At 43.0% G+C, this 14,384-nt stretch overlaps 2 protein-coding genes and 1 long non-coding RNA gene across 17 annotated transcripts in view; 2 read left to right on the top strand and 1 right to left on the bottom strand.

The window, feature by feature from the left end:
• Positions 1–570: 570 nt before the first annotated feature.
• On the bottom strand, positions 571–10,434 carry LOC129861300 (uncharacterized). Of its 3 annotated transcripts, none has more exons than XR_008760551.1 (4): positions 10,354–10,434; positions 6,201–6,331; positions 2,889–3,481; positions 571–2,573 (listed from the first exon to the last, which is right to left on the bottom strand). It is a non-coding gene; the product is annotated as an uncharacterized LOC129861300 (long non-coding RNA). The 3 variants fall into 3 exon arrangements; XR_008760552.1 differs by having other exon boundaries at positions 2,889–3,101; positions 3,396–6,331; XR_008760550.1 differs by having other exon boundaries at positions 2,889–6,331.
• LOC129861299 (matrix metalloproteinase-9-like) lies at positions 2,439–9,636 on the top strand. The gene is made up of 13 exons (XM_055932602.1): positions 2,439–2,582; positions 2,895–3,133; positions 3,379–3,527; positions 3,874–4,002; positions 4,688–4,861; positions 5,035–5,208; positions 5,500–5,673; positions 6,216–6,371; positions 6,664–6,871; positions 7,490–7,629; positions 7,838–7,988; positions 8,430–8,533; positions 8,717–9,636. Exons 1-13 carry the CDS (start codon positions 2,439–2,441, stop codon positions 8,839–8,841), a joined length of 2,067 nt encoding a protein of 688 aa, XP_055788577.1. The 3' UTR covers positions 8,842–9,636.
• LOC129861298 (zinc finger protein 335-like) overlaps positions 9,973–14,384 on the top strand; it is a 38,885-nt gene continuing 34,473 nt past the window's right edge. For 6 of the 13 annotated variants that reach the window (XM_055932588.1, XM_055932591.1, XM_055932592.1 and 3 more), the window contains exons 1-5: positions 9,975–10,304; positions 11,358–11,582; positions 12,103–12,243; positions 12,680–12,794; positions 12,962–13,045. In XM_055932588.1, the coding sequence (XP_055788563.1) occupies positions 11,358–11,582; positions 12,103–12,243; positions 12,680–12,794; positions 12,962–13,045 (565 nt within the window). In that variant the 5' untranslated portion in view covers positions 9,975–10,304. The other 7 variants (XM_055932598.1, XM_055932599.1, XM_055932600.1 and 4 more) reach the window with 4 other exon arrangements.

A 14,384-nucleotide genomic window follows, 5' to 3' on the forward strand; every position in this document is an offset into this window, starting at 1 on the left:
TATACCTTTATTTAATCTAGGCAAGTCAGTTAAGAACAAATTCTTATTTTCAATGATGGCCTAGAAATAGTGGGATAACTGCCTTGTTCAGGGGTAGAATGACAGATTTTGTACCTTGTCAGCTCGGGGATTCAAACTTGCAACCTTTCGGTTACTAGTCCAACACTGTAACCACTAGGCAACCTGCCTGTATATCTTAGTCAGTTGTCAGTACAGTAGCTATAGCTTGACCCAGCCAGTCACAGTTTTCCAAGTCTGAAAATAGAAAAGTGGAAGCAATCTCCATTTAAAGAAGATTTTTTTTTTTTTTGTGGCTACAATGTATTATTTTAGATAACAGAAGTTTGTGTATTATTTTACATTTTACATTAATCTTCCACATGTGTTACAGTTACACAACCTCTGGTTAAACCTCACAGATGAATATGACCATTGAATAAACATGCCGTAACCTTAACTATGCATATATTTATATATTTATGTGACTCAAACTAGTCAGCAGGTGCTTTTCCTAGAACCTCGTACAGGAAATGAAAACAATGGATTTCTGGGACACTACAGCATACGCTGTTCAAATCAAATCAAAGTTTATTACGTGCGCCGAATAAAACTAAGGTGTAGAACTTACAGGGAAATGCTTACTTACAGGCTCTAACCAATAGTGCAAAGAAGGTATTAGGTGAACAATAGGTAGGTATAGAAATAAAACAGTAAAAAGACAGGCTATATACAGTAGCGAGGCTATAAAAGTAGCGAGGCTACATACAGACACCGGTTAGTCAGGCTGATTGAGGTAGTATGTACATGTAGATATGGTTAAAGTGACTATGCATATATGATGAACAGAAAGTAGCAGTAGTGTAAAAGAGGGGTTGGCGGGTGGTGGGTGGCGGGACACAATGCAGATAGCCCGGTTAGCCCATGTGCGGGAGCACTGGTTGGTCGGCCCAATTCAGGTAGTATGTACATGAATGTATAGTTAAAGTGACTATGCATATATGATAAACAGAGAGTAGCAGCAGTGTAAAAAGAGGGGTTGGGGGGGGCACACAATGCAAATAGTCCGGGGAGCCATTTGATTACCTATTTAGGAGTCTTATGGCTTGAGGGTAAAAACTGTTGAGAAGCCTTTTGGTCCTAGACTTGGCACTCCGGTACCGCTTGCCATGCGGTAGTAGAGAGAACAGTCTATGACTGGGGTGGCTGGGGTCTTTGACAATTTTTAGGGCCTTCCTCTGACACCACCTGGTGTAGAGGTCCTGGATGGCAGGAAGCTTGGCCCCAGTGATGTACTGGGCCGTTCACACTACCCTCTGTAGTGCCTTGCGGTCAGAGGCCAAGCAATTGCCGTACCAGGCAGTGATGCAACCAGTCAGGATGCTCTCGATGTTGCAGCTGTAGAACCTTTTGAGTTTCCTGAGGGGGAATAGGCTTTGTCGTGCCCTCTTCATGACTGTCTTGGTGTGTTTGGACCATTCTAGTTTGTTGTTGATGTGGACACCAAGGAACATGAAGCTCTCAACCTGCTCCACTGCAGCCCCGTCGATGAGAATGGGGGCGTGCTCGGTCCTCCTTTTCCTGTAGTCCACAATCATCTTCTTAGTCTTGGTTACGTTGAGGGATATGTTGTTATGCTGGCATTTCCTGTTACTACAGGAAATAGGTTCCCATAAGAAATAGTTATTTTAGATTACATTTATGTCATAGTGTCACTCTTTTGCCAAAATTCCATACATTGCTTTGACTAGAATAAAAGCCAAAACATAATTATTCAACTGTGTATGTTCCCAACTGTGTATGTTATCCTCGTCAGTGGAGGCTGGTGACGGGAGGACAGCTCATAATAATGTCTGGAAAGGAGCGAATGGAACGGCATCGAACTCATGGAAATCACGTGTTTGATGTATTTGATATCATTCCACTTATTTCCGCTCCAGTCATTACCACGAGCCCTGTCCTCCCTAATTAAGGTTCCACCAATCTCCTGTGATCCTTGTACATGTCAAAACGGAACAAAAAAAGTTAGATATTGGGATACATTTGTAGATTACTACATTTTGGAAACCCCCTGAACAATAACATTATGCTCACTCCCAGTGGGAGGGGTAATGACCGAGAGAGAGAGAGAGAGAGAGAGAGAGAGAGAGAGAGGGAGAGAGAGTGAGAGAGAGAGAGAGAGAGAGAGAGAGAGAGAGAGAGAGAGAGAGAGAGAGAGAGAAAGGGGGTGGAGGTTAAGAGGGTGACTAAGACTAAGAGCATAAATACTGAACCCAAAGCACAAAGCACCAAAGGAGAACATCCTATCCACTGAACTTCAAGGAACAGTGATCCACTGCAAGCTTTGTTACTGTCACTGAGAGTCCCTTCATTGGCTGTCTGGCACATCATAGTATCTTCTCTATTACTTTGGGCGACTTTCATCTTACCTTGGTCTCACCATGAGATCTCACCATAGAGTTCTGGTTTTCCTAGTGTTGGCAATGTGCACTGTAGGTGGATGGTGCGTTCCCCTGAAGAAAAGCGTGTCTGTCACCTTCCCTGGAGATGTCCTTAAGAACATGACGGATTTGGAGCTAGCAGAAGTGAGTAGCGGATACATAGAGATGCATTAAATGTTCTAGCTTTTTAAAAAATTTGAATCTATAAACAGATTTAATTTGTCCTGAAAACAAAACATACAGCCCGGGCTGTGTGTGGAGGATTGCTAAAATACATTTGGTCGAATTGTCCATCGTATCTCAATGTCATGATTTATAATATAAACCTAAAGTCAATCAGTCTAAATGGAGTCATTTCTAATTATATGCAATAATCTCAACATTTGCAATCTCATTATTTGCAATTATCAAAATGATCTATTAAATCTCGTTGCATTCATTATTTCCTACCTCCAGAGCTACCTGAAGAGATTTGGCTACATGAACGTTCAGCACCGCAGTGGTTTCCAGTCCATGGTGTCCAACTCCAAGGCTCTGACGAGAATGCAGAGGCAGATGGGGTTGGAGGAGACAGGGACGCTGGACAAGTCTACGGTAGCAGCCATGAAGGCACCTCGCTGTGGGGTACCCGACGTACGCTCCTACCAGACCTTTGACGGGGACCTAAAATGGGATCATCATGATGTTACATACAGGTACTGTGAAGGGGATTATGTGGGACTGGTTTAGGGTTCTAGCATTAGGGTTGGGGTAATCTCATCCACCCAGTGTGGACGAGGTTAGTGTTACAGGTATAGTGTGCGGAGAAGTTAAAGCCAGGTGTGCACAGTGTAACAATGGCCTGGAAATACTATATGATTTACAGTAAACAGAGCAAGTAGCTAAACATGTGGCCGTTAAAGCCTCAGTTGCCTTCATAGCGATTTGCTTTTCTCTCTAGGATCCTGAACTACTCACCAGACATGGGAGCCTCTCTGATAGACGATGCCTTCGCCAGAGCCTTCAAGGTGTGGAGCGAGGTCACCCCTCTCACCTTCACGCGACTGTTCGACGGCACCGCCGACATCATGGTGTCATTTGGAAAAGCAGGTAAAGAAGGGCTGCGGTAATACAGTTACCGCAGCCCGGGATCCAAACTGATGCTCTTGTTTTTTCACCCATTGTTTCACTTCAGTGAAACAGCGCATGTCAGTTTTGGATTTCAAGGCTATGCAATATGTGCCATACAATCTCTGAAAGCATCAATTAAACAGCCTCAGCCTCCCAGAACATTTACAGTTTTAAACATATCTCTAATTTGAAGAATACACATCCAAATTAAATCTTTATTGAAGAAACATGAAAGGAACTAACTGAACTGACCATATTGAAATACATTTGACCCCAACCCTGCATGAAATTAATGGCATTAATTCATTGCCTTGTTATTTTCCAGATCATGGAGACGGCTACCCCTTCGATGGTAAGGACGGCCTTCTGGCCCACGCCTTCCCCCCTGGTGAGGGCATACAGGGAGACGCCCACTTTGACGATGACGAAAACTGGACCCTCGGCAAAGGAGCAGGTAAGCATGGAGGTGTATAGTCAATCCTGGCTGTTTCAGTCAGGCAGTATTTCATGGACCTAGGTCTCGCCCGTAGTGTCCAGTATTTCATGATGCTACGTCACCGCGTAGTGTCCAGTATCTCATGATGCTAGGTCACCCCGTAGTGTCCAGTATTTCATGATGCTACGTCTCCCCGTAGTGTCCAGTATTTCATGATGCTACGTCTCCCCGTAGTGTCCAGTATTTCATGATGCTAGGTCTCCCCGTAGTGTCCAGTATTTCATGGAGCTAGGTCACCCCGTAGTGTCCAGTATTTCATGATGCTAGGTCTCGTCCGTAGTGTCCAGTATTTCATGATGCTAGGTCTCCCCGTAGTGTCCAGTATTTCATGATGCTAGGTCACCCCGTAGTGTCCAGTATTTCATGATACTAGGTCTCCCCGTAGTGTCCAGTATTTCATGATGCTAGGTCACCCCGTAGTGTCCAGTATTCCATGATACTAGGTCTCCCCGTAGTGTCCATTTTAAGCATCTTATTGACTGAGATTGAACTGAACTATGTGCCTCTGTCAACATCTCCACATCATCCGTAGGATTGAAATCTTGAGCTGCAGTGAACCATCTTATTATATGTATTTAATCATGTTTGACATAGCTATTGTTCACAATTGCTCCCAATAAAAACATCACTTTTTTTGTTCTAGCTGTGAAGACTAGCTTTGGCAACGCAGAGGGTGCCCTGTGCCACTTCCCTTTCTCCTTCGAGGGCAAGGAGTACTCCACCTGCACCACAGAGGGGCGCTCTGACAACCTGCCCTGGTGTGCCACCACAGCCGACTACGGCAGAGACAAGAAATTCGGCTTCTGTCCAAGTGAACGTAAGATTGATAGTTAATACTTGAGAGGAATGATTGGTCAGAAAGTCTTTTAGACAGAGTTTGCTTTGACATGCCTCTAATTATATGTCCCCTGTCTCTCTACCTCTTTCTCTCTCTCTTTCTCTCCCTCTTTCTCTCTCTCTCGCTCCCTCTGTCCGTTTTCTCACACACAGTTCTGTACACATTCGACGGAAACAGCAACGGCAAAGAATGTGTGTTCCCCTTCGTTTTCCTGGGGGAGACATATGAAGGTTGCACCACGGAGGGTCGCAGTGATGGATACCGCTGGTGTTCCACCACAGACAACTTTGACAAGGATAAGAAATATGGCTTCTGTCCCAACAGAGGTGAGGGAGTGTCACTGTCACCACTACCATACCTGGGTTCAAATAGTATTATATTTCTTTCAAATACTTTGAATGTTTGATTGATCCTGTCTGGAGAGTCAGATGGGCGGGGTTTGCATTTTTGGGACTATTCCAATGGTTCCATTGCTCCAGGAAACCTCAATCAAGCACAGCCAGAGAAAACAAAATAGTATTTGAAACCAGGTCTGATTACTGTCACACATACATGAATCACTAGCCTGCCTTCAGTGACACATGTTCCCTAATAGTGTTGTGTCTGTGTTATGACAGATACGGCTGTGATTGGTGGAAACTCTGAGGGAGAGCCGTGCCAGTTCCCCTTTGTCTTCCTGGGGAAGAAGTATGACGCATGCACCAGCGAGGGACGGGGAGACGGCAGGCTGTGGTGCGCTACCACCGGCGACTTTGACGCAGACACGAAATGGGGCTTCTGCCCAGATAGGGGTGAGTGACATAGACAGTGTCAGTGCACCTACCATGCTGACTCAAACTGCTGGCTCGGATCATTTACTTTCAAATTGCCCTTTCCAGCATGGTTCTTGGTATATGCATAACCAGGACAGCGCAGTATAGCTCATCTTGGTTGAATAGTGTGGAAAATGTATATTACTGTAGGTGCACTAGCCTGGTCCCAGATCTGTTGTCTCCTTCTATAGCCTGGTTTCAGATCTGTTGTCTACTTCTATAGCCTGGTCCCAGATCTGTTGTCTCCTTCTATAGCCTGGTCCCAGATCTGTTGTCTACTTCTATAGCCTGGTCACAGATCTGTTGTCTACGTCTATAGCCTGGTCCCAGATCGGTTGTCTCCTTCTATAGCCTGGTCCCAGATCTGTTTGTGCTCGAGCCAACTCCATTACTGTAATTTTACAGCCAAACATGACATGGCTTGACGGGTAGTTGGCATGATAGCAGACTTGCACTCAGGCCATAGGTGCACACTACAACTGACTTAATGATGTGTTTCTACTCACCCTCTCCTCTCTCAGGCTACAGTCTGTTCCTGGTTGCGGCCCACGAGTTTGGTCATGCCCTGGGTCTGGACCACTCCAACATCAGAGACGCCCTCATGTATCCCATGTACAGCTACGTTGAAGACTTCTCCCTGCATGAAGATGATGTTGAGGGCATTCAGTATCTCTATGGTATGATATTATCACAATATGACATGATTACACAATATCTCTAGTCTGGTCCTAGATCTGTTTGTGCTTTCTTGACTGACAACGACCACAGGAGTTGGCAAAACAAACAGACCTTGCACCAGGCTGCAATATCATGTGATCCCACAGAATTCACAACATACATACATACATACAACAACGCAGTATTTCCCTCTATCACCAAAGAGACCAGTTGGTAATGGAACAACAATGACAATAGTTAAGTGTTGTTCATTTCATTCATTGCATTCCTTCCCACTATCTTCCTACTCAGGATCCAAGACAGGCCCTGACCCCACACCCCCTGGGCCCACCATCCCTACACCTGGTCCCAGCGATGAGCCTGAGCCCAACACCCTCACTACCACCACTACCAGCCCCACCACTACACACCCTGTGGACCCATCCCAGGACCCCTGCCAGATCAACAAGTTCGACACCATCACAGAGATCGATGGAGACCTGCACTTCTTCAAGGATGGGTGAGCAACCTTTTAAAAAAGAAGGTTGCTTTGCTGTCCGACAGTAGAACTTTTTGAGGGCTTTGATGTTAAATGGGTGTTGTGCCCCTTTAAGAGAGCACAAGAGTTGTGAGATAAGGGAGAGATAACCGGAGAGAGATACAGGACAGAGTTATGGGCTAAGGGAGAGATAACTGGAGAGAGATACAGGACAGAGTTATGGGCTAAGGGAGAGATAACCAGAGAGAGATGCAGGATAGAGTTATGAGCTAAGGGAGAGATAACCGGAGAGAGATACAGGACAGAGTTATGGGCTAAGGGAGAGATAACCAGAGAGAGATGCAGGATAGAGTTATGAGCTAAGGGAGAGATAACCGGAGAGAAAAACAGGATATACAATGTAAGAGTACAGGACAGAATGTAAATAAACAAGCCAAGGATTCACATATTCCTTACACCGGATTACCCTTTTACTACTAAGAACAGCTACACCACAAGGACCATAAGACCTCATGAACACTTTTTGGTTCATTATAGTACAATTTCTTCTGATAGTATAGCCCATTATCTTACAGTGTAGAAAATAATTATACATTGTTGCTAATTTCCTAATTGTGATGTTTTTTGCTGATCCAACAGGCAATATTGGAGGTTGTCAAGCAAGACAGACGGTGGACTGAAGGGTCCGTTCTCCATGTCTGAGAGGTGGCCAGCTCTGCCAGCCGTCATTGACACGGCCTTTGAGGACCTTGTGACAAAGAAAATCTACTTCTTCTCAGGTAAACAGAATTCAGATTTTTACACACACATTTCCCATCCACACAAACACACACACACACACACACACACACACACACACACACACACACACACACACACACACACACACACACACACACACACACACACACACACACACACACACACACACACACACACACACAGACAGACGACATCACTCTAAGCTTTGTCTCTGTTATCCCACAGGCACCAGGTTCTGGGTGTATACAGGACAGAGTCTCCTGGGACCCCGCAGCATTGACAAACTGGGTCTGCCCTCTACTGTAGAGAAGGTGGAGGGAGCACTGCAGAGAGGGAAAGGCAAGGTGCTGCTCTTCAGTGGAGAGAACTACTGGAGGTGAGTCAAGTTTCAATGTCCCGTATACAAGTACAGTGAAATGCCTTTCTTTAAAACACAAGAAAATGCAGTAATCAATATCAATTTAGTATTAAAAAGAACATAAGGTAGAACAAAAACCAGGGGGAAAAAAAAGTTCAGGAGGAGGGTGTGTTGAGATAAGGTTGTGGGTTCAAGTTCTGAAGGGATTGTCATCGCATACACATACTAGAAATGCATGCACACACTGTATTGTAAATTGCTTTGGATAAAAGTGACTGCTAAGCAGCAGAATATTGTTATAAGCTATATTATCATAACCTAGAGAATACTGACCTAAAATGTAACTAGAAGATGAAGAGGATCAGAAGAGCTCAAGGAAGTGTTAAACGTATAACTATTTACTGGATCTGTAGGTCTGTGTTTTGTAATAACCAAACCAAATGTATCTGATCCTTACAGGCTGGATGTGAAGGGCCAGAATATCGACAAGGGATATCCCCGCTTCACAGACATTGTCTTCGGGGGTGTTCCCAATGATGCTCATGATGTCTTCCACTTCAAGGGTAAATATTCAATTATTAATTTACTCTGTGTGTAGACCTTTAAAAAGGGCCTTATTTCATTCTACATGAAGCACAAAATATTACAGCAAACTATCAGTTTAGTTTGTACTTTCTTATCAAAGTTAGACACATTACAATCATGTTATAACTCCTCATAACGTATTGTGATTGTTTCTACTCTAGGCCACATCTACTTCTGTCGGGATCGTTTCTACTGGCGAATGAACTCTAGGAGACAGGTAGACCGTGTGGGATACGTCAAGTACGATATCCTGAAGTGCACCGACTCCTCCAACTACCGCTACTGAGCTACTTTATCCATAGAAATTGACATAGTAGAATGAGTATCCCCATTCAAGTCAGTATTCCGTGACGGTCTAAGGGGCCATCTCGATTCTAGTATGTCTATTTCTATGGCACTGTTTCTGGGCTGAATATTTAAGAACCTTTCCAACATGATGTTCATTCTTAGCCTGAGTCCCAGATTTGTTTGTGCTGTCTTGCCAACTTACTGCTATGCCATTCTCTGTCTCCCCTGAGGCTATAAAAGGGGATCTCTGATGTGAGAATTATGCAGATGAGTGCTTGTGGTACTGTTGGTGTATGGGGTGCCGTTTGTAAAGTTGAAACAACGCCCCACTTTGTGTGCTTTGTAAGATGGTGAAATATTGCCCCCCGCCCAGTTGATTCAGGTCAAACCAAATGATACACATGTATGGGCAATTTACTTCTAACTGTGTGAGTAAATGGGTTTATTGTCCTCTAGTCTAGGGTCCAGAGACAGATAACCACAGCCCTGAAATAACGATTTCAGCACCAGCAGATCCGATTCACAATCTGTTGGTGCTTAAGCCTATCTGCCTGGCGCAGATATTTTTGATGAGCCATGAATTTGTATGTATATTACCCTCTGGTTTTATTTTTGTGTTCAACAATGCAATGTTGGTTTATTTGGTGTTATTTTATATTTCTGAACTGGCTCAAAAGCCATGTATTTTGCACTGGATGTCACACAATGGTGTCTCCATCACTTTTAAGTTATTTTGTAAGTAAATCAATGTTTTGTATTAGAACTGGAAATTCAATAAACAAATAGCACTTCATTATTAGTTGTTGTCATTTTAACTATATAGCTAACTAATCATCTTGTGCAGCTGTCACCAAGCCTCTTCCTCTCTGCTGTCAACACAATGAGGTTCCGCATAATAGTTGAAGCTATGCCTGTTTTTTGTTGTTGAATGTCCACACAGCTGACAGAGCCAAACATCCATAATTAGGTGCCACTGCTACATTATAACAAATCCAAGTAAATAGATGCATTGTAACATCTAACCATAGTTATACAATCATCAAGATGCTATTTTACAATTGTAAGATGCAGCTTGATGCAACATCGTAAGAAGCTCGATATTACACTTGATATTACTGCGCTGCTCGTAGTCAAATTCTGTAATACGTCTTCCTCTGGAAACAATAATCCTATACTTTCCCCAAACATCTAAATATACTCTTAATTATATTTATTGAATATAATCGTTTAATACGATAAATTGGGGGGAAAGCTGCCCTTAACACAATGAAACTGCAAGGAACACATTTTAAAGCGGCTTCCACTTTTGCGAAACAGAGAAATAAGATCCGGTTTGTCGAACAGGAAGCGAGGAGATACTGATGGCGCCCGACTAGAATGGAGTAGCAATTATCGCGTACAACTTCTTATACTGTTTGGCGTGTCTACTAAGTCATAAACGAATTCAACTCACAATACACGGTAAGTAAAAATCCCACAGGATATCGTGTTATATAGATAAATTAATTACATTTTCTTCAGGAACGAGCGTTGGGCGATCTGTTTTTGCTGAGGCCCTCGAGGCCCCACGCCTTGGTAGGTTCTATAATGCCTGAATGCAAAACGAAGGCAGGCGGAAAATGGCGGAGCAGGCAGGAGGGAGGGCAGCTAGGCTTGTTTAAATCAAAAAGAGGGGTCGTTGTTAGCTACACGCTCGACTCCAGGTGTGTTTAGCTAGAGTTGACAAAATAAAAACGACAATAATGGCTATATTTGACCTGTTATGCCACCGACCTTGTTGCATGTGTTGTGCAACCTCATGTCAGCAGTATTATATTACCAGGATCTGACTGGCTTATCCAAGAACGAACGTTAGCTGGCTAACTAACCTTGCTGTCTTCCTAGCAAAGCTGCTATTACTAGCTAGTTTAGCTACTAGCTAGTAAACGTGGCTTTCACTTTGGCTATCTAAGCACACAGAAGAAGAAACCACGTCCAATGTAGTTAAGGTACAGTTAGCCATGTAGCTAACTAGCTAGATAACTACTGCATGTTAATCAGTGATATTGTTTACCTTCACACTCAAAGACCCACAGAAAGGAGTCCGTTCTACAAAGCACCCTCATGAATGCTACTCTAGAGAAACACTTACAAACTGATATGCAATAAGCTGCAATTCTTTAAAAAAAAAATATGGGCATTTCACACAATCAATATCCAATTAAAAGTACACTCCCTGTGAAAGAATAGGCTAATGCCAGAAGATGAATATTCGATAGACGTATTATAGTTGAAAACTGGTATCCATCATCAATATAGATGTCTCTAGTGTGACCATGACTGTCCTAAGGATGGAAATGAGTCAGATGGCTCGAGAGTTAAAAGCATTATGTTGACAATGCCAAGGTTGAGGGTTTGATTCCCTCACACACTGAACATGTCACCCAGTCTCTTTGGATACTGAAGTTCCCTCTGGGGAAATTGAACATTCTATTCTAAAAGCTCTGCTATGGACCATATTATTTTCTATACTAGATGGAAGGGGAGATAGAGGTGGAGAGCAGCAGTGATGTGGGTCCGTCGGGGTCCAGGATGGAGGAGCCGTCGGAGAGCGGTATGGGCATGGAGTCCTCAGAGGCCATGTCTGCAGACAGCAGTGATGCAGCAGCCCACCATGCATCTCAACATCACAGCCAGCACCACCACGGCATTGCCCCAGAGTCTGACTGCCACGTGGGACAGAGCTCAGAGGGGGTCCTGGTATGAACAACAACACTATCTGAACTGTTCAGAATCATCCAACTTTAATGCTATGTAACATACAAGAGATACTTAATGGTATAGTGTAATAAAGTCAAAAGTAATACACTTAAAGCCTGTGTGTTTGTAATGATAATCATAATACATTTTATAAAGCACTTTTTCAAGGATCCAATGACGTCTATGTTTGATTGTCCTGATAGGGGCTCTAGTGATTTGGTAACACTTTTATTTTGGATAGTCCCAAATAGATGGTTTGTAGATGTTCAATAACTGTCAACAACATTTCAACTAACTATCTACTAACCTTAACCCTTATCCTAACCCTAAACTTAACCCTTACCCTTATTCTCAACCTAACCCTAACTGTAATCATAACAAGCAGTTGCTTATCAACAGATAGTTTGTTGACAGTATGACCATCTGTAGAGCATCTATATGGCACTATCCACATAAAGTGTGACCTTAAGTTTTAGTTAGCCTCCATGCCCATGCCTCTCACCCGTGTTTCTGTTTCCAGGTGTTCCTACCAGAGACTAGCTCCAGTACGGATGTCACCCACCCTAGGGCCACCGTCCACCTCCCAGACTCCTCCTCTGTGGCCCAGTCCACCAGCGTCTCCACTGTAACGCAGTCCATCCTGGTGTCTGGGTCAGCCCAGGTGAGGATCTCTAATATTCAAGCGCACCTTGGTTCACCCCCATAGTACCCTTCTCCCCCCAAACATTTTTTTACTGGTATACTACACTCTTTTCTTACTAGCATTGATTTAGCTAATAGCTGTGTTTCTTTTAGATTTGACTTGGATTGACATGTATAAAGTTATTTTACCTACCTTAGTTGAATGTCACTGATCGTTAGTCGGGGGGGGCATGTAGCCTAGTGGTTAGAATGTTGGGCCAGTAACCGAAAGGTTGCTAGATCGAATCCCTGAGCTGACAAGGTATAAATCTGTTGTTTTGCCCCTGAACAAGGCAGTTAACCCACTGTTCCTAGGCCGTCATTGTAAATGAGATGTATTTCTTAACTGACTTGCCTAGTTAAATGAAGGTTAAAAATACATAAAAAAAAATGTCATACCATATATTATATTACAGGTGATGGTTCACTCCAGCGCGGCTGTGTCTGACTCGACAGCCTCCACCTCCTCAGATCTGGGATCAGCCATAGACAAGATCATAGAGTCTACCATCGGACCCGACATCATGAATGGTGAGGGAATGAAAACATTTTCCCCGAAGGGAATTTGATTCCTATCAATCGTGAAAATATATAAAGCATTAGACATAAACGTAACAATCAATGTCAGTACAACATACGCCATTCAGGTAATGTAATCTGTCCATCACAGTCAATATCTATGTATCATTGTTCTCCAGGTTGTATAGCAGTGACCAGTGCAGAGGACGGCGCTGCAGAGACCAGTGAGGGTCAGTATTTGATACGACAAGGATCAGATGATGGTGAGCTTTTCTCTCACAGGCTACAGGAACTAATTCCGCTTGTGTACAGTAGTTACAAAAACTCTCCGCTCATTGCTAGACAATTAAAATGCTATTAATGCAACATGCTAATAAAACGTTGCTTCAAAAGTAAATTCGTTTTTTTTACATAGGCACTATAGTGTTTTAATGTTAAGTGTAAGTGAGAATGCTAACAGTAACAAAATATTTTTTGTTACTTAAGTATCGAAGGGAAACAAAACATTCCAAAACTGCCTTCTGGAATCAAATACAGCTGTTAGGTTCTAAATATCAGAGTAAGAACTCGACGGACTCTATGAAAGCATAAATCAAGTTTAATCAAAAGAAGACAAATTCACACAAGCACTGATATTTAACCCTTTCTCCTATGCTGAGTCTCCTCCTACACGTCTGAACAGCCAATGCATCTCTGTTGCTAGACAGAACCTTTCGTGATATCTGTTCTTCCTCACTTCATCTGACCTGACCTCTGCCCCAAAGTGCAACACTCCTCCCCAACTCACGGCTGTCATGGTGACTGGTACCAGACTGTGTCTCTTCTCCTCCCAGAGGATCCTTCCCCATAGGATCTCTGATGGCTAACAATAACATATCCTGACGGAATGTAAACGGTATACATTCCCCTCTTTCCCTCAGTGAAAGGAATAAGTATATTTCATGATTTCCTAAGTCAAGAAATCAGAAGCCAACACAGCCATGGCAGGTTGAACATCATGTTTTGTATTCTGAATAAACTATCCCTTTTAAAGATGGTATAGTGTATTTTTGAAACAAGAACACTTATCTGTACAAAATATCATTGGTTGATTGGTTTGACTTGATTAGGTACACCTAGAGCGATGGACATTCAGGAGAATGGACATTTACAGAATGTAAAGATAGAAAAGTATTGTGTAGATCAAATGAAGAGTTTAATTTCAAAAAGCTATATATATATCAGGAAATGTTGGGCAAATTAGCTTTTGTTGTTTAAAGAACTTATGAAAGAGATGTTTTTCATCATGGAATGGGGTTGTTCAACGACCGACAAATAATCATGTTTTGTTGCAAAACGTTATATATCCCACCTCACTCGCAGAGAAATGGGTAGTATGCTTGATTTTACAGTCAAATGTGACAAATAACTACACTTTTAATAAAGAACTGTACAAACGATACATTTTGTGACATCAATATACACTGAGTATACAAAACATTAAGGACACCTGCTCTTTCCATGACATAGACTGACCAGGTGAATCCAGGTGAAAGCTATGATCCCTTATTGATGTCACCTGTTAAATCCACTTCAATCAGTGTAGATGAAGGGGAGGAGACA

This window comes from Salvelinus fontinalis, chromosome 8 (assembly GCF_029448725.1).
Source record: "Salvelinus fontinalis isolate EN_2023a chromosome 8, ASM2944872v1, whole genome shotgun sequence".
NCBI lineage: Eukaryota > Metazoa > Chordata > Actinopteri > Salmoniformes > Salmonidae > Salvelinus > Salvelinus fontinalis.